At 56.3% G+C, this 19204-nt stretch overlaps 1 protein-coding gene across 2 annotated transcripts in view; it reads right to left on the bottom strand.

The window, feature by feature from the left end:
- LOC116871024 (SPRY domain-containing SOCS box protein 1) overlaps positions 1-18925 on the bottom strand; it is a 106462-nt gene extending 87537 nt beyond the window's left edge. Inside the window, exons 1-3 of one of the 2 annotated variants that reach the window (XM_032863331.1) lie at positions 18553-18925; positions 10289-10925; positions 9125-9242 (exon numbers count right to left, since the gene is read on the bottom strand). In XM_032863331.1, coding sequence (XP_032719222.1) covers positions 9125-9242; positions 10289-10925; positions 18553-18557 — 760 coding nt within the window. In that variant the 5' untranslated portion in view covers positions 18558-18925. Of the gene's footprint in view, positions 1-9124; positions 9243-10288; positions 10926-14487; positions 14575-18552 lie in introns of those variants that run through there. The other variant, XM_032863330.1, reaches the window with a different exon arrangement.
- Between the last annotated feature and the right edge of the window lie 279 nt (positions 18926-19204).

Genomic DNA, 19204 nt, shown 5'->3' with positions numbered 1-19204 from the left:
GGCCACGTGTCATGGGGCAAGAAATTAGCCCAGAAGCCCGCTCATAGGAAGGCACCTTTGTCCTCGGCAGTAGGAGCCTGACCCTTTTGTTCTCAGACAGAACCTGACGATCCAGTCCAACGGTGCCTCCAAAACGCCGACCCCCCACCCCCTCCCACTGCCGAAACAATGTCTGAGAACCCCCAGCCGCACAGGGTTCTGGTTTCCAAAGTTCTTACAGTGTGGCTGATAAGACATCAAGAAAAGCCAATAATTCCAGTAACAGGGTCTAGCAGTCCATTTACTCCTAAGAGTCGTGATCTGTAAGGAAGTCTTACTTTTATTTCTTTTTTGCAAGATTTATTTATCTATTTATTTGACAGGCGGAGACGCAGCAGAAGAGGGAACACAAGCAGGGGAAGTGAGAGCGGGAGAAGTAGACTTTCCGCTGAGCAGGGAGCCCAAAGTGGGGCTCAATCCCAGGACCCTGGGACCATGACCTGAGCCGAAGGCAGTCACCCAACGACTGACCCACCCAGGTGCCCCAGAAGGTCTTCCTTTTAAAACACAAATTTTAATTGTAAAAATACAAGGAAACTGGGATTCAGAGAAGTTAGGTAATTTGCCCAGGGCCACACAGCTGACAAAGGAGTAAAAATGAGACTGAACCCAGAGCCTGCCATTCTTAGCACCCAAAGACCCCCCTTTCAATGTCCCACTACTCCCACCTAAACAACCACACAAGTGAACATTAAACTCGGGAGGGGAGCTGAATGGCACAAGTACCAGCGGCTAGTGGGAGTAGCAGGAAGAGGCAAGCAGAGCTTTGCCGGAAGGATGGATCTAGGTCAAAGGTCAGGGACCCCAAAATCCTAGTGGAGCAAGTCACAGTGGGAGGAGGACAGGGCAGGGATGGTGTCCGTCAGGACTGTTAAATGCCTCAGCTGCAGTCCCAGTGGTGCCTCACAGGATGATGGGCCCTGCGTGACCAAATCTTCCAAATTTTTAGGAGAATATGAAGGTTTGGATTAAGTAGAATCTTGTGATTTTTTTTTAAAGATCCTATTTATTTATTTGAGAGCGAGAGAGCGAGGGAGAGGGAAAGAGAATCTGAAGCAGACTCCACACTGAGCACAGAGCTCAACCCCACAATGGTGAGATCATGACCTGAACCAAACCAAAAGCTGGACACTTAACCGACAAAGCCACCCAGGTGCCTCAGGATCTCGTGATTTTTAAGTGTGCACAAATAGCTGATTTTTTTTAATGCTGTATACCTCAAAGAAATACATATATGAGTGGACTCTGCCCTGGGCCACACCCTAGCTGGGGTACACATCATGAACCAGAGGACAGAGGCCCCAACACACAGTGTGTCCGACAGCGGTAAGCCCGGCCTGGCAGAAGCAGTGGTCTGTGGTTCGGAATAGCAGAAATCCAGAACAGACGGAAAGGGACTTGTAAACGAGGCTGAGAAGTCTCCAGGGCTATTAAAAGTTCTTTTCTTCCACCAGTTAAACAGAATAACCATGTGGTCCAGCAATTTCACTCCTGCGTGCACACCCGAGAGAAATGAAAATGTACACAGTCACAGACATGGGCACACAAACTATTCACAACGGCCGAGGACTAGAAAGAACTCAAATGTCCATCAGCTGATGACGGATGGATAAAATGTGGTCTATCCAATAGTCTGTTGGACATTATTCCCAAGAACGACAGAAGTCCCGGCGCACGCTGTCATGCAGACGCACCCAGACACCATGCCGGACGCCGTGTGCTTGGCGAGAGAAGCCAAACCCAGAAGGCCACCTGAGGTGTGAGGTCGCCTGGACAGGACGTGGCAGGAACAGGCAGATCCACAGACACAGAAAGTGGGTCGGCGGTTGTGTGGGGCTGGGAGGGAATGCGGATGAGGATAAGGGGTGCGGGGCTTCTTCTGAAGACAATAAGAACATTCTAGGGTTGCCTGTGGTGGCTGCCCAGCTGTGAGTATGCTAAAATCCACTGCGCTGTATGTTTTAAATGGGTGAATTGTCTGATATGTGACTTGTATCTCAAATAAGACTTTTTCAAGCAAGTGTTAGAGCAGGAAGGGGAACCACGACAGAGGCGCCGTGGGACTCGGCCCTCGCCCACCCACCTGCTGGACGAGCTTACTGTGAGGGGCCTGGTGGTGATGCAACCAGCAAGGAAGCATTTGGGGCAAATCCGGGATGTAAGGAGGAATCAGTCAGGAGATGAATACAGGCTGTGCGGAGGCCGATCGGGTCGTGACCTGGAGTGTGGTCTCCGGAGCCGAGAGGTGTGGGTTCACGTACCCGCTCTGTCACCTTTCAGCTCTGCGACCCCACATGAGCGGTCCTCACTCACTCGTAAGTGGGGGACAGTGGCATTCCCCCCAGTAGCCCTGAGCAGTAACGAATTAACCCATGTACGGGGCTGGGAATGGTGCCTGGCACACAGGAGGCGCTGGGAGGTCCCAGCTAGGATCTGTGTTATTACAGGAGCTGCAAGAGAGGGGCTACCGGCCAGGTGACACGGGGGACCGTCATCATCTGGAAATAAAGAAGTCTGAAAACGCAGCTGGTGTTTCCTGAGAGAAATTCAATGACAGTTTACATTCGAAATCTGCTGAATGTGCAGTGGCGACGGTGTCGAGAAGGCCGCAGGCAACGAGGGCTAGAGATGTCCTGAATTTCATGAAATCCCAAATGCCCACGATGGCAAAGGCATCGCTGTTTTACAACTGCTAAGAAATGGACGAGCCGCTGGCCACGTCAACCATGGCGCCCATCAGTGTTACATGCAACTTCAGAGATGGTCAAGTGTAAAAAAAAAAAAAAAAAGGTGTCCTGGAATCCGTGAATTACAGGTTTAAAAGTATAGATGGGATATTTAAAGCTTAGAGAACAGATGAATTTTGGATGGAGGAACACAGCAGGATCCTTAAAAGCCCCGCATCTGTTTACTACTCATTAGCTTAACAAACCCCTCAGTAGCCCTCTTCCTATTTTTATCCTCTCTCCATCCATGGGGAGAACGCACTTCACAGGTGTGCCACCCGCTGAGTAAAAGACAGCTTCCTTTACTCCTTAATTTCAAGCTTCGGGGTCATCCATGTTTAGCACAGGCTCCCATCCCTTCCTGGTTCCTTCTGCCTTTTTGCCTCACCTCTGCCGGAGAGACAACCACAGAAGTCAAGTCGGGGCCCCGTTCTCCTGACAACGCCAACTGCTCCGGTTTCCTCCCTAGTGACCACCAGTTATTGTGGCTGATTTTTCCTGAAAATATCTATACTGACTCCTGCTATCCTTTCCTAGACTGAAAGCTGAGGGTGAAGAACCCACTGATGGATGAACAAGGACAGAAAAAGTCTCGACCACATCGGAAAAGTGGAAGCAAGCCCTCCAACAGCCCGGCTTCCCCACGGCTCAAGTCCAGCACCGTCCAAGATCACAAGATCGCAACATCACCAGCATGGGAGACCCGCTTGCCCCTCAGCTGTGCTGCTGCTCAAACCTTCGTGGGTTAGCATCCCATCGAGATGGGATGTTGAGAAGCAGTGTCCCACGTGCTTAAAGACGACTCCCACGGGGCACCTGGCTGGCCCAGCTGGTAGAGCACGCAACGCCTTATATCGGGGTTATGAGTCTGAGCCCCACGTTGGATGTAGAGATTACTTAAAAATGCAAGCTTAGACGGGCACCTGGGTGGCTCAGGGGGTTAAAGCCTCTGCCTTCCGTTCAGGTCATGATCCCAGGGTCCTGGGGTCGAGCCCTGCATCGGGCTCTCTGCTCTGCAGGGAGCCTGCTTCCTCCTCTCTCTCTCTCTGCCTGCCTCTCTGCCTACTTGTGATCTCTGTCTGTCAAATAAATAAATAAAATCTTTTTTAAAAAATGCGAGCTTAGACAAAGTGGGGGGCCGCATTGGGCTCCCTGCTCAGTGGGGAGTCTGCTTCTCTCTCTCTCCCACCCCTCTTCTTGTAGTCCCTCTCTTGCTTTCTGTCAAATAAATAAATAAAATCTTAAAAAAGAAAAAAAAAGAAGAAGAAGAAGATTCCCACAAACCCACCAAACTGGCAAGGACAGGAAGGACAGGAGCACCCCATGCAGGCAAAGCTATAGGAAAACTAGATACGGACACACTGTTGCAGATGTTCTAGAAAAGAGTCTAATAAGATGCAACATGAGCTACAAAGTCATTTCCACGAGTGGCCCAGTAATTCCACTTCAGAAGCATACTCAAACAGAAAGTATTTTTTTAATGCTCATAAATGTTCTAGAACGACAGTGGTTGAACAACTTGGTGAATATGTCAACTACTGAACTGTACACTTTAAGCATTTTCTTTTTTTATTTTTAAGATTTTATTTATTTGACAGACAGAGATCACAAGCAGGCAGAGAGGCAGGCAGAGAGAGGGGGAAGCCGGCTCCCTGCTGAGCAGAGAGCCCGATGTAGGGCTCGATCCCAGGACCCTGGGATCACGACCCGAGCCGAAAGCAGAGGCTTTAACCCGCTGAGCCACCCAGGCGCCCCTAAAAGGGTACATTTTATGATATGTGAATTATATCCTAATTTTTTAGAAGCTTGCAACGTCCTATTTAAAATAACAAAAAGTGAAAACAGCCAAAACACCTCATAATGGGGCGATTCATTTTCTGTGACACAAACAGAATAGACTCTGTACAGACTGTCGAATCGCGGAAGTTTAAAAACACATTCGCATACGTATATGAGACAGAGAGACGCTATCAGGTGAAGGACTGACACAAAGGAGCCTTACAGACCAACGAGGGTCTGTACATCAGCCAGCACGGGTCACAGAGAAGTCACAGGGACCCGCGGAGAACACGGCCACTCCCTCTCCATTCTCCTTCGTCAAGTATTTCCACGTATGTGATTTCATTTCATCCTTAAAACAACTCCGAGAGAGGTAATGGGGGTTACCATCATCATACAGAGATGTGCTGCGGAGCACACGCTTCAGAACCGGGGCCAGAAACCCCGTCCCCATTGCCTCCGTGCTGTGGAGATCTGGATCTTCCCAGGAAAACACGGAGTTAAGAACAACAAAACTGAAAGCTCGCTGTGATCCCTCCCAGGACCTTCGGGGTAACTAAGAATAAAAAGCGGGGCGGGCCAAGGAGAGAGCAGGTCTGCTGGCTGGCCGGGGTTCTCTCCAGTCAGGAGGGCTGGCAGCTCCCTGAGCTCACCCTGAAGACAGCCCTGCAAGAGGGGACGCACCAGGCTGGACGGCGGGACAGCAGGCACGCAGCTGGGAGGACCCAGGCCGCCTTGGTCCCTGTGCAAGAGGCACGACGCAGCCACTCTGACCCTCAGAGGTCAGTATGCACCATGCTCCTTCCCCACTGTGGGAACAGGGACCCTCCCAGGCAGGGACAGATACACCACCCTCAGGAAGTCTCCCTCTTTCTTCCTGCCAAAAAAAAAAAAAAAAGGCCTTCCACGCAGAGGAGAAAGTAGGGCAGCAAAGAGACGCAGAGACGCTCCGAGCACATCCTGGCAGGAAGGCCAATGCCAAGGGCCTGGGCAGACCCTGTGGCCACAGGCACAATGGTCAGAAACTGGGGTTCTGAGGGGCCACAGACCTTGGATCACATTCCTGCGCCACCAGAAGAGAGGGCAGCCCAGCCTGGCCCACTCGTGATGCAGCCCTCCTTCCCATGGGGCCCCCCCGGTGGCCACAGTGAGGGCCAGCAGGGGTCCTCTCCACCCCGCCGCACAGCCCAGCCAAGGTCACTCCTTGTACAGCCCAGGGTGCTGCAGCTTCAGGACAGCCCAGCCCCCCAGGGTTTCTGTGGCTCTGAGAGCGGTGCCCCAGATGAGACTGAGAGAAGCAGGGACCTGGGACAGGGAAGGATGCTCTTCCCTTCCTCCCCTCTTCCTGCTCTCTCCCTCCTGCTGTGCGGTGACAAGGCAGGCAGGCAACTCCAACTCCAGGCTGCGGCAAGGAAGGAGAGAGCTGCTCACACAGCCCCAGAAGGGGGGGCAGCCAGCCTCACCCACTTGGATGTTTAGGGGTGAGAGGAGACATCCAACCGACCTTGCCACTCGGAAGTCCCCTTCCCAGGGCCTGCAGCAGCTTGGAACCAGAGTGCTCCTTTTCCCAGGCCTGGCGTGCCACCAACAGCCGGGCCACCCTGGAGCCTCCCCTCCCAGGAGTCAGCAAGGGCTGCGCAGGCCCCGGGCAAGGGGTGGGGAATCTGGAGAAGGGAGATGGCCACTGCACTCTGCCCTTCTGAAGCTTCACATCAGACTACTGGGCTCTAAATCCCGCCTCCGAAACTTCCAGACCACACTCAGTCTCACTGCAGCAGCTTGCCTGCTAAGCACACTGAACCACAGTAAGGCATGGTGACCTCCAGCAGGAGCGCAGTCCTTCCTCCTGCCCGCTTCCCATCTCCAACCCCAGAAGAAGGCACAGCCCGGGCCCTGATGTGCTGGTCACAGGGCTCCCTGGGCATGGGAGGTAGCTGCAGGGCCCACATCTCCTGCCCTCTCCCTCCAGCCTCAACTAAAGTCTGTCTATAAGGGGCCCCCTGAGGAACGGGCTCCAAAGCAGGACCCAGAGGGGACCGTGAGGATTAGTGTTTAAGCCCCCAGAGCTACACCAGGCCACTTTCCCAGCATGCAGAGAATGCTTGTCCTTCTGGGTCCCCAGTGCTCAGGAATCAGGGAGAACACACTGTAGCCAGAGGCCCTACTTGCTATGGGGACGAGCACAGTAGTGGGAAGTCAGCCCCCATTAACCTGGTCTGGGCCCAAGTATGTGACCCGCAGGCAAACAGCCCCACCAAGGAGATCCAACCCCCAGGACAGCTGCAGTCCCACCGGCCATCTCCGACGAGCATAAGCAGCTGAAGCAGCCCGCTGGTCACCCCCTTACTGGTCCCAAGCCCCTCAGGGGCTAGTGGGTCCCCTGCTGCCTGCTTGCTCTGGGTCTCTCTGTGCCTCTGGGCTGAAGGCACAGGGCCCACTGAGTGAAAAAGCCTTGTGCTCTGGGGCATGGCAGCAGGGAGACCTTCCCCTCAGAACCCACACCCTGCAGGCAGCTGGGCCTCTGCCTGGGTCCCACACAGCAGTCTGGAAGGCAGAGACGCTGTCCCCTCCCTCCTGGAGTACGGCTGTCCGCTGCTCTCCAAACCAGAGATTCTCCCTGCCTCGGGCCAGGCCTTGGCAAATAGACCTGCCCAGGCCTCTGCCTGCCTTTCGGTCTTGCTTTCTCCTTTCCTTTTTCCAAAATCCCAAAGTACCTTTGCTGGGATGAGCCGGCTTGCAGTTTGCCTGGCCCCTGGCTCCGCAGGGTTCCCGCAAAAAAAAGAAAACAAAACCCAAACCTACAAATGACATGAGAAACCAAAAGGGAAAAGAAAGGGGCAAGAGGGTTGGAAGGAATAAGGGGCAACAGCACAACCAGTAACCCAGACACCACAGCCCCTCCCCAGCCCAGGGTGGGCACAGGAAGGACTTGACAAAAACGGGGGCGGGGGACCCAGTGTCCCAGCCCTGCTGGTGGCTGAGACAAGTCCAGGCAGAAACTGGTGCTGGCCTACGAAGGGGTGACAGCGGCACCTTCCCAGCCTGCCCCAGGCTCTCAGCCCCAGGCCTGAAGCCCCTCCCTCTGCAGATAAAGCAAGAACGAGGCCCCGCACTCGCCCCCATGAGGACACAGGCACAAGGAGGCTCAGCCTGAGCCCTGCTGAGGACAGGAGGGAAAGCTGGGAGGGTCGAGGCGGGTTCCTGAGACTCACAAAGGCTCAGCGCAGTGGGGACAGGGCCTCTGTTCTGGTATGGGCTCCCGACCGGAGAAACCAAGCTCCTCTCGAAGACAGCGATGCCCTCAAAGCCCTGGCTCCCAGGCCCCAGGCCCCCAGCCCTCCCACTGCCAGCCTGTGTGGTTCGTTTTGGAGTCTCTCCCAAGACACCCTCTCCCCAGTGAACCTGTGCAGTGGCGGGGGCAGAGCCGGGCCTCACACCCTCTGCACGGCCACCTTCTTCACACAGAGCCTCCAGCACTGGACATACTTGAAGGGAGGGAAGCTGGAGAGAGTAACCGAGGGAAGGAGAAAGAAGAGGAAAAGGCAAATAGAAGGACACAGACCTCCCGGACCCCCCAACCTGGGCCTGAAGGGTGTGCCCAAGGGCACACTGTGGGGTGGGGACAGTAGCCTCGGAGCCTCCAGCTCTGGCTGCAGAGAGCAGTCCATGGGACAAACGGGAGGCAGCAGTGCCCAGCCTGGGGGCCAGAGCCAGACCGCACCCCGAGGGCCCGGCCTACCACCTCCTGCCCCGTGACCTCGGGCACGTCCCCAAACCGCACCTGTAGGCGGAGGCTAATGAGAACCCACCTCATTCGGCCCCTGGGGGGACTGACATAAGAATAATTAGCTTTTACCATCTTGGGTAAGAACAGATGCTTTGAACGTAACAACACGCTTCCAGCAGGTGGAGAACTCCCCAAAGGCCAGAGCCCCGGGCAGCCTCAGGAGCCCAGCAGGGAAGCGACATGTGCCGGGGTCACCCGGCAGAGACAGGCCCCAGCCCCCAGGCCAGCGCCGCTCATTCCCTCGGTGTCTGCTTGGCCCTCTGATGAGTGTGCCAGGGGCCAGAAAGGAGGGGCCTAGCGCCCAGGGTCTGCGGAGACACGCACAGGCCCCGAGAAGACCCAGAAAAGCCTGGAGGGCGGAGAAGGGAGGCACGTGTGCTCGGAGAGCCTGATGGGAGCTGACCTCGTGAAGAAGGCCCCTGAGCAAAGCTCCCCAAGAGAGCAGCAGCCGAGCTGGAACCGGCAAACAGGAGGGAGGGGAGGGGAGGAGCAGGTGAGGAGAAGCACGGAGACAGCCGGCGCCCCCTGCACACGCTCAAAGCCAGAGAGGCCCTCACGCCACCCGGAGGGTCTGCACCGTGTCCATGTAAAACTCAGGTCTGCGCTCCCGGAGGGCAGCGAGGACCACAAGGGCTTCATCTGCAGGTGCCCCGGGGCTTAGCCTGGTCCAGAGCTGAGACCACATGCCAGCCAAAACCTCCCACCCAGAAGCACCGGCCATGGGAGCCTTCAGCCCACCACCTCACCAGGCACAGGGCCGGTGGAGGCCACGGAGCGGGGGACCCTCAAGCACCTTCTGCGTCCACCGTCTCCTTCATGATGATCTCCACCCGCTCCACATGGTGCCGGTTCCAGAGGCCGTCCAAGGCCTTGCGGTTCTGGTCTCGGAAAGGCAGGATCTGAGCCACGGCCTGCCAGGGAAGGAGACCGGTTACGCTGCCAGTTCTCAGGGTGAAGAACGAATCCTGACTCCCAAGGAAGGGCCCCAACTCCTCTACCCCCTGCTCCCAGATGCTCTCAGGAGCCCTCGTCCCTGGGTCTCAGGACGTCCCTGCTCCATGAAGACTCCAAGAACTGTTAAGTGACCTCCACAGGATCAGCAGCATTTTATTTTGCAAGGAAAAGCATATTTAAGATTACTTACCTTCTATCACCGTCAACTTCTCATGAAAGAAAGCTACTTTAACGCCAAAAAAGGAGCAAGAAAAACTTCGGACTGGATGTACTCAGGAAGTGCGCTTTTCTCGTTTTCCCAGAAGCAAGGGAAAACCTCTCCAGGTCAGACCCTGGTCTGAGCGCACTCTTCGGGAACGCTGCAGCTGCATACAGGGCTGGCTAGATGGCGACGCCTCTGTCCTGGAGGACTGGGAGGTGTCCCCCTACATGGCCGCGGGCCCACCAGCCTGGTCAGTACTGAGGAAGACTGCGCTGTGCGCTCTCTGCTGCGGTTTCTAGGAAGAGACGCTCCAGTGGCACCCGGAGGGCAGGGCAGGCTCGAGTGAAGTGGCCAGCGGCCTGCCTCACCCGGGAGCTCAGCCCCAGGCTCCGCCACGGAACTGTTCGGTCCCTGCTCACTGGAAGATCTCATTGCCAGCCTTCTGGCTCAGGACAGAACTCAGGAGGACAGAGACACTAAGAAAAGGCAGATGGGTGTGGAATTAAGTTCATTCTAATTCCCACCCCACGACCCACAGGAAGCCAGGCAGACACCTGTGCAGAGGCCACAGGGCAATGAGAAACAAAGCGCTGGCCACGTAGACGAGGGCCACGCATCCTGGCCTGGCCGCTCGGCTCTTCCTTCAGCCTCTTGCCACCTGCCCACCTGCGGGACAGCCTCGGGAGCTCCGATTTCACAAGGGCTCTGGGACTCATCCCACAAGCAGCAGCGTGGCTGTGTCAGTGGGGTCTCCCACGCCCAGCTCGCGCCATCCCTGGCACGCCCCCCACTGAGGCTCACCTGCTTGCCCAGGTAATGGTCCACCCGGTACGTCTCCTCCTCTTGGAAAAAGCTCCTAAGTTCCGTGGCCAGCTGCTGGGCTGAGAGGCGGTCGTGGCCAAAGGGCTTCTCCAGGACAACCCGCAGCCAGGCGCCGGGGCCTGGACGGCAGCTGCTGTTCATGCCGCGGGCAATGTCCGCGTAGGCGAAGGGCGGCACCGAGAAGTAGAAAATCCTGCCAGCCTCCCGGAGGCCTTTGTGTTGGAGCTGTGCCTCGATGTCCTTGCTCAGGGCCATATAGTCCTCACTCGTCCTCAGGCGGCGGTACTGGCTCAGCTGCTGGAACCGGCCCCTGAGTTCGGCACAGCGCTCGGGCGCCACGTCCTCAGGACAGGAGAGGGACTCCAGGACCTTGGCGACAAACTCCTGGCCCTGCTTGGTGGGCGTCAGAGCAGCCCCGTGGAAGCTGAATCTGTAGCCCTTCCCCACCTCATCCAGGTACAGCTGGAACAGTCCCTGCCATAAGTATTTCCTGGCCAGGTCTCCGGTCGCTCCCAGCAGGATTATGGAGACATGTCCCTGGAGATCCTGGGCCTGCAGGCCGGCCAGAAGGACCAGGCACACTGCCACTGCCGGCGTCTTCCAGCAGCCAGGCCGCCTGGGCAGAGGGAAGACACACAAGGAACAAGGAAGGATCAGACATGGGTCAGGCGCTGGGACCTGGAGGTAAACACATTTCTAGGTCATCGAACATTTCCTGCCTGGCAAAAAACCACCACGTGTTTTCTCAGAAAATGTTATAATCCCACAGCCTGCCCCTCCCTCTGCAGCAGCCTGGCTTCTGTGCCAGGAAGCTGGTGGGTAGGGAGCCTACCCTGTAAACAGGGACTAAGCCCGCGAAGGTGGTAGGCTCCTTGCTAGAGGCGGGCCACGGTGTGCGGGAAGCACCAGAGAGGCCCTCAGGGCAGCCGAGGGATTGAGCCGTCCACTCTCCGACCACGACCAGGCTCGTCTGGGAGCACAGGGCGCCAGGAGCACTGGGGCACGTCGGGAATAGGGAGCCGGCCTTCAGGTGACAGGCCAGAACTACGAGAAGCTACGATCACCCCCTCTCACTCCTCCCTTTGTTTTTCCCACATTCTCTGGGCTCCATGCACAAAAGGATTATCGGTAACTGCTATAGTGTAGTGATTAGAAACAAAGACGCTGGGGGCACCTGGTGGCTCTGTCGGATAAGCGTGAGTGTCTCAGCTCAGGTCGTGAACTCAGGCCCAACGCTGGGCTCCACACTGGGTATGAGTTTAATTAAAATAAAATACTAAACCAAAACATAATCTCTGGAAACAGCTGAGGTTGAATCCCAGCGCAACGCCTTACTGTTAGACCTTGAACAAGGGTTTAACCTCTCCGTGCCTCAGTTTCCTCATATGCAGTGGGGGTAACAGTGACCTACGCCACACAGTTATTACAAGGACAAATGAGTTGATATTTACAAATGCTCAGGACACTGCCTAGGACCCAGGAAGCACTAGAGAAGCAGTGGCTGTCACGGTGGTCGGCCAATGACAGCAGCAGCACTCAACTCAGTCCTTACGCACAGAAGAGCTCACTGCATCCAGAAGAAAGCCCTGGAAAAGGACCAGCGGCATAGATTCTGTGACGGTTTCCCTTCCGCGGACAGCAAAGCCAATGCCCGGGTGCTGAAGGGGCCCGGGCGAGGAAGGGGCAGCCGGACAGGCACCAGGCTCTCTGTCCCCAGAGCTGCCACCCAGCAAATGCCTGCCGCAGCCTCCCTGAGGGGGCCTCCCCCTGGGCTGGTTTCCAGCCTCGCTTACAGCAGCTGACACACAGGAAAGGCCAGAGGCCTCGGACCTGCCACAAAGTCACCAGTGAATTTGCTTTATGTTGCCTTCTGTTCTGACCAAGGCTGTGGGGCTTAATGTGCCCCATTCCTACTCCTCAGCTCCCCTGTTCGTTTCCCAGCAAGGCCAGTGCTTTGGGGGAAAGGGAGAAGTGGTGACAGGGAAAGTCATGGTGGCCAGTAACTCGGCTCTCCAAAATCACAGGGCACTGGGGCCCAGCCGGGGACGCCGGAGCACCAAAGGAGGACTCAAGATCACGGACAGCAGGCATTTCCAGATGAAGGACTAACCCAACTCTCGACCTGGAGGCTCTAATCTGTTGTTCAAGTAGGGAAACTGAGGTTTAAAGAGATACCTGGCCAGCCTGCCTTCCTGCACGCCTATGCTGTCCTCCATCTTGAGGGACCGGAGATGCCCTCTGACAGCAGCACCCCGCAGTCCACCTTCCCCTCTGCCTCCTCATCTCTGGGTCAGTGGCCGAACCAAGGTGAGGGAGCCACAGCAGTGTCCGCACACCAGACATGTCCACCACCGGGGCTCTAAGCGGAAGCTCCCGGGACCAGCTGAGCGGCCTCCCAGGCCTCACCTTCCACTCTCCCCCCACCTGCCTGCTCACTCCCAAATCAGATGGGCCAGGGGACCATTCTACTTTCTTCTCCCGCTTCCCAATCCCTGTCCTTGGCCCTTCATGCGTTACTTTCTGAACTGGCAATCGCCCCTGTCTAGAGGGAAGAAAAAGCTGCAAGGTCAGTGCGGGAAAGAGGCGGCGAGAAATCCGAAGCCCGGAGAAGAGCCTGGAGAAGGAGGAGCCTCCAGCTGGCAGGCTGCGGCTCAGGGCTCCTGATCCGGCACGGGCAGCCAGGACCCTGGATGTGCCAGGGACAAGAGGAGGAGCTCGGGAACCTCAGAGAGCCCGGACAGGCGAGTGAGGGAGCCCCAGGGGCCAGGGCCTCTACCCCCACCCCAGAAGACTGCCGAACTGGCATGTCCCAAAGCCGGAGCCCCCAGTTACTATGCCCAGCAGTTTCCACAGTCCAGTGCAGGAATGTGGCATTTCAGGCCGAGGACCAGGCTCAAGACCACCTCCTCTGAGCTGTGGGATCTACTTAAGCCACCTGCTCAGTCTGGGCCCTCATTCCCTAACTATAGAACAGGGCCAATACCAACAAACTAAATGGGGGGTTAGAAGGATGAGCTGAGGTGACACAGGTAACAAACCCCTACGTTGACTACCTGAGCTAAATGGAAGGCCCCTCGTGGCTCCTAAGGTGAGGGGTGGCGGGGAGACACAGTGCCACTAGTGTCAGAAGAACCTGCGCACGGCCCCCGTCTCAGGGGCTGCAGAACGCAGCGTGGAGGGACAGACTGGCATTCCTGTCCCACTGCCCAGCCCCATCCCGATGCCCTGCCCTGAGAAGGGGCGGCCAGCGACGGGTACAGCTGTCCTCCCTGCTGCCCCCACAGGGACATAAACAGGCTCAGAGGAGCCGCCCACCCAAGTCAAGATCAGGGTCCCAGCCTGGGAGCAGGGGAGAGGCCACAGGGAAGGCAGATGTCTCCAACCCCCAGTGCTGCTCTCGCCTCTGTTGTGCCGCGAGGTTCCTGAAGGTCCTTCTGTGGCCCTGCCTCCCACCTCCTGTTCCGGGAGAACAGGCCTGGGGACGCCTCCTAACGTTACACACTCAAAGGGAGCCCCGAAGCATGGATGTGGGGTTCCAACAGCCAGGACTGCCCGGAGCGGTTTCTATTTTTAATTAACAGGTCAATAAGAAAACCACTGCTGGAAGAGCTCCGGCCCAGAAGGACCGCGGGCCTGGCCCAGGCCGCAGCTCCTTGTCTATGACAGGAAGACACTTGGCTGGAGGACTGCCACCTGGCTGCCCCCAGATCCGAGCTCTCCACGGAAAGGAGACAAGCCCCCTCCTATCAGGGAGATGCCAGCTCCGCCTGTCCACGGGGCAGTCAGGGGCTGAGACCTCAGCCCCGCGGCAGGGCAAGGGAAAGAGCACTCGGCGGGGAGCAAGGAGCGGCTAACTTGTGTCATTCAGAAGTTCAGACAAACCTCTCTGAAGCTTTACCTTCAGGGAGGATGCAATTTCATTTATAACAATTGTTATTCAAGGTCCTTGCCAGAAACACTGCACCAGGAAGCGCACGCACACAGCTGTGGGGCTGGAGGAAGACCTTCTTCGGACAGGCTCCTCTTAGGACAGGCTCCTCTTGGACAGGCTCCTCTTAGGACAGGCTCCTCTTAGCCGCAGGCCTGACGGGGCTTGCAGCCACAGTCGGGGGCACATTCCATGCCCGCCCCCCCCAGCCCAGCCGGACGGGCTCCCATCAGGCATCTGGTAGACTCACCTTTTAAAGTACAGCTCGGCCAACATTCCCAGAGCTGTGAGCACTGACCTGGCCAGCGAGAGGGTGTGGATTAGAACCAGGGTTCCCACCTTTGTTTCTGGGGAGCACCCCCGCAGCCGTGCCTGACCCGACCGAGCACAGACACAGCGTGTGCTGGCACTCCCGGAGCAGGGTGGTTTCCGGTGAACCACGGGAGGAAACAGCTCTGGTCCTCTATTCCCAGCAGACAAGGGGCGGGAGAAAGGAGCGAGGAGGTAAAGGTCGGTGGCTGCTGCAGCCCTGTTTTCGTTCCCAATGCCACACTGACACCTTTGACCTCTACCTTCTGTTTGCCAAGCAGGAAGGAGGGACGTTTTCTCCAAATCACAGCCTGGGAGTTTGGAATTTTTGAAAGAATGTGTGGGAGTAAAACAAGACTTCAAACTGAAGATCATTTCTAACCAAAGGGGGTGGGGGGACACATGCCTAGTCCCCTCTATGATCACTGACTCCAGGGTTTTTCCTGTGTTCTCCCTGTTCGGGCCCATCAGCACCAAACACAGCCACGTTTGGTGCAAGTCAAGCCCTTCAGCTGCTGTGAGACCTGTACCCCTTCCCTACTTGTCCCCCTTGGGGCGAGACTGGGGACAAGAGTTGTAAGACCAGGCTCTGGGACCCTTTTCCCTCCCTGATCCCAGAGAAGCCTTCACCTATCACCTCTTTCGTTGTCTTGGGTTCCCGTGACCTCAGGGGTGTGCTCAAGCCACCTGCACCGGGACACAAGATGCAACTGCTGCATTTTCAGGAATTTTTCAAGCCAGGTGTTAAATACAGCCATTATTAAAACCAAATCATGCAAACTTATAAGCAAATAAACTGTATTAAAAACAAAAGTAATAAATGCTTATTACGGCTCATCGTTTCCTAATTATTTGACTGCTTTTTCCTCTCCACCTGTGCTCCTGGATTATTGGCAGCTATCGTATCTGTAAGGTGAAGATATTCCATACTGGGAGGTTTGCCGTGGCCAGCGCAAGAATATTGCACCACAGATATTGGCAAATGCTGTAAATCGGGCTCCTTCCCCATCACCAACCCCCGCCCCCGCTGAGTCGTTACACATTTACCAGCACACAACACCAGGCCTTCATCTCCATTCTGGGCTTTCTCCCCCTCAACTCCAGGCTCACACAATCAGTGGGTACTCCGACGCCAACAGCTGCGTGCCTACAAGACTTAACTCTGTTCAAAACTGAACAGACTTCTCCCCCAGCCTGCTCCAAATGCAAATTTCCCCAGCCTCGGTAAATGACAACTCTATCCTTCCAGGTGCTGAGGGTAGAAACTTGGTGGGGTGTCATGGGATCTGTTAGCACATCCTGTAATTTCTGTCACCAAAATTTACCCAGAACACAATTACTCACCACCTTCCGCCACCGCACTCTGCTCCCAGCCACCATCACCTCTGTTTGGATTACTGTAGAACCATCTAATTGGCCTTCCTCTTCTGTCCTTCCCCGAACATTCAGTGGCCTTTTCAGTGGCCTTCCACCTATTACCTCCTTGCTCTCCTCTGCCACTTGCCCCTCTCTAGGCTCCAGCTTCCCATCCTCCTGCCTCAGGGCCTTTGTACTTGCTGTTCACTCTCCCTGACCTACTTTTCCCTGCTGATGTCCACACGCTTCACTCCCTCACTGACTTGAATTCTTCGTTGAAATGTCACCTTCTCCGTGAGGCTTTCTCAGCCGACTCCGGAAAACTGCAAACCTCCCACCCCCCTCCCGCTCCCTGCTTTCTCTCCGCAGTACGTATCAGTCTCTAATATACTGACTGTGGAAAGTGTATTTGTTTGGTTTATTCTCCGCTGCCCCTTCCCTCAAGAATGTTAAGTGCCAACAAGGGCAGGGGGCTTTGTGTTTATCTTCAGTATCCAAAACGGGGCCCGGCACACACAGAGGTTACACTCTAAGGATGTGCTGAATGAACCAATAAAATCCCAGCAGTAGAAGGTTCCTGCCACCTGTGTAGGAGCCATGTGCATCTAAACGATGGCACGAAGGAAAATGTGTCTACAGCTGGCCTCAAGCACTGTGACACGGCACCCAGGCACAGCAGCTTCCTAACTCTACCAACACTATTACTAGTAAGAGAAACATTTACAGAGTATTTCCCTATACACCAGATACGAGAGCTTCACATCCATCACTGGAGTTAAATTCTTGCCACAGCCTATGAGGTAGGTATCATTATTATGCCCATTTTTAGAAGGGAGTACAGAAGAAACCAAAGTGCACCGAGGGGAAAGTAACTGAAGGCAGGACGGGCAGCTCAGAGGTGATGGGATGTGAACACAGGCCGTCTGGCCTCAGCACAGACCTCCCACCTATCAGGAAAACGCGGGACCACAACCCCAAGCAGTGAAATTTAAAACACTGTATTGGTGTGGACACCGATTCTGCTCCAACAGGGGTGTACAGAGTCTATTTCTCTCGCGTGTTGTAACCACAGAGTAGGAAAACAAGTGGATAAGAAGCAGAAAACGGGCAATCCCTATAAAGCACGTGGCATGATGCTTGGCATGCAGTAAGCACCCCAGAAATGTTAGCTTCTGTTATGATTAAACCAACAGCAGCATGGGTAAAGGTACTTTTCTTGCTAGCTTCTTGGAACGGCTACAAGATGAAGCGAGCAGCCCACAACAGAAAAAAATGCCAAGGAATAGCTCATCAACAGCCTCATGACCTCCCAGTCATACTGACAAAAAAAATCAAAGACATACTATGTTAAAAAGGTTCAAAATCCCCACTCCAGCCCTCGAAGGATTTATAATCTGGCCTTAAGAATAGGGGCGTAAACCCTTTCACTCTGTAGCCACAGGCCTTTCACCTAACGACCCCAGGGCCTGTTCTCCAGCTGTGAAATGGGGATCCATCCACCTCATTTCAACATTGGGCCAAAAAAGCTCAGATCATGACTGTGAAAAATACTTTAGGGGGCAATGGTGTTAGGAGCTCTCCCAGACAGAGAGCCACCTGGCTCCCAACTCAGGGAAAACAAAAAGCAAAAACCAGACTTCCTGCTTTGCCCCTGGGTCGGGGTCTGGCAGAATCCACGAGGAAATCTGGCATCTGACCTGACATCTTAGCTTGTTCAAATTCCACCAAAAAAGTGAGAAGTGGCTAGGCCACTGATGACCACAGGTGCCTCTTGGCTTCCCTTTTAGATGACCTAAGACCATCTGACTGTAAACGTAACTTCGTGAACTCCAGTCTTTGGATAAAAATAACTTGAATGTTTGCCTAGAGTGGTTATTGGTTGGGCAGTCATGTACCTCAAAGAAAAGTTACACAAAGTACTCTCAGAAAAATGAGCTCTGTTCGTGCCAAACAGGGAGCATTTTCATCTCAGGGGCTCCCAAAGCTTCCCAAAAGATTAGCCTCCTAAGCCCAAAAAGTCTGCCCACCATCCATCACCGCAAAGAATGTAGAAAATAATTTAAAATATGCCCACTCTACACCCGTCTCCCCCAGTCCGCTCCCTTTCATGAGCCACGGGCCCCGTTGGGAGGACAGGAGGTTGGGTGGGCAAAGAATTTAGGTTTATGATCTTTCCAGAAGTTCTCACTTCCGACTACATTCAAGTTTAAGCGAGCTGGTTTTCAGAGATGCAGATGGGTTCACTTCTGGGAAACTATTCACTGGATGGGGTCTTGCCGACGCTGACTGAAACCTGAGGGCTAATGCCGAAGATTAAGCTGATCCCAGGGGGAAAAGCACCGGAGTTCCTCCTCTGGTCGAGCTGCCTTCCAGAAAGCCTAGGGGCCTGGCTGCCCCCTGCAGCCAAGGGGTCTGCAGGGGAGGAAGTGAAGGATTTATTTTGAGGGCGCGGGGCTGGGAGGGAACTCGGGCAGACGCGAGACGCTTCCCAGCCAGAAGCCCGAGGAGCTCCCGCCGCGCGCGCCCAGCCTCCTGGGCCACGGGGCCCCCCGACCTCGGGCTCGGCCCCGCGCGAGCAAGCAGCCGCCGGCCGCTACCAGCGACGCCCGCGGCCGAAGGAGCCGGAGACCAAGCGGGGGAGGCAGCTTACTTCATCTCGCCCGTCACTGCCGGCCACTTCTCCGGGAAACGTGGGCGGCGGCGGCGCTGGGCGCGGGGCTCGGCGGGCCGGGCTCGGGCCAGGCCGGGGCCCCGCGCATCCTCTTCCGCAAGCGCCGCCCGCCCCGACAGGTGCGCGTCACGCGGCCCCGCGTCGGACGCGCGCTCGGGTTTCGCCGAGAGGAGCCGGGGAGGAGGGGCGACGGGCGCGGAGGGCGCGGGACCGAGTCCGCCCGGCCGCCCCTTCCCTGCCGCACCCGAGCCGCGTCGGGCCGGGCAGCGCGTGGGGCCCCGTGGGCCTGGGCCCCAGACCCCGGTGGCCTCGCGCGCGCGCGCAGTGGGGCGGCTCAGGAGCGCGCGCGCAGTCGGGTCCCCGGAGAGGGGCGAGGGGCGGAGGCGCAGGCGAAACCACGCCCCCCACTTCGGGGTCCCCGGAGCGGGGGTGGGGGAGGCGGGGCCTCCCGAAGGATTTCTTGGTTAGCGTGGATAGGGCGGGACTTCAGAGCCACGTGGGCGGGCAAGCGGGCCTCCTGCTCTCCCGCCTCCTGCCTTCCCCACAGCGCGCTGGGTTCCGCTGTGCGTCCCCGGCGCTGCCCTCTGAGATACTCGAATGGCCGGGGGTAGTGGTGGTGTCGTGGAGGGAG

Source organism: Lontra canadensis, unplaced genomic scaffold, assembly GCF_010015895.1.
Source record: "Lontra canadensis isolate GAN:19392208 unplaced genomic scaffold, GSC_riverotter_1.0 scaffold25, whole genome shotgun sequence".
NCBI classification, from domain to species: domain Eukaryota; kingdom Metazoa; phylum Chordata; class Mammalia; order Carnivora; family Mustelidae; genus Lontra; species Lontra canadensis.
This window is presented reverse-complemented; position numbering and strand designations above follow the sequence as displayed.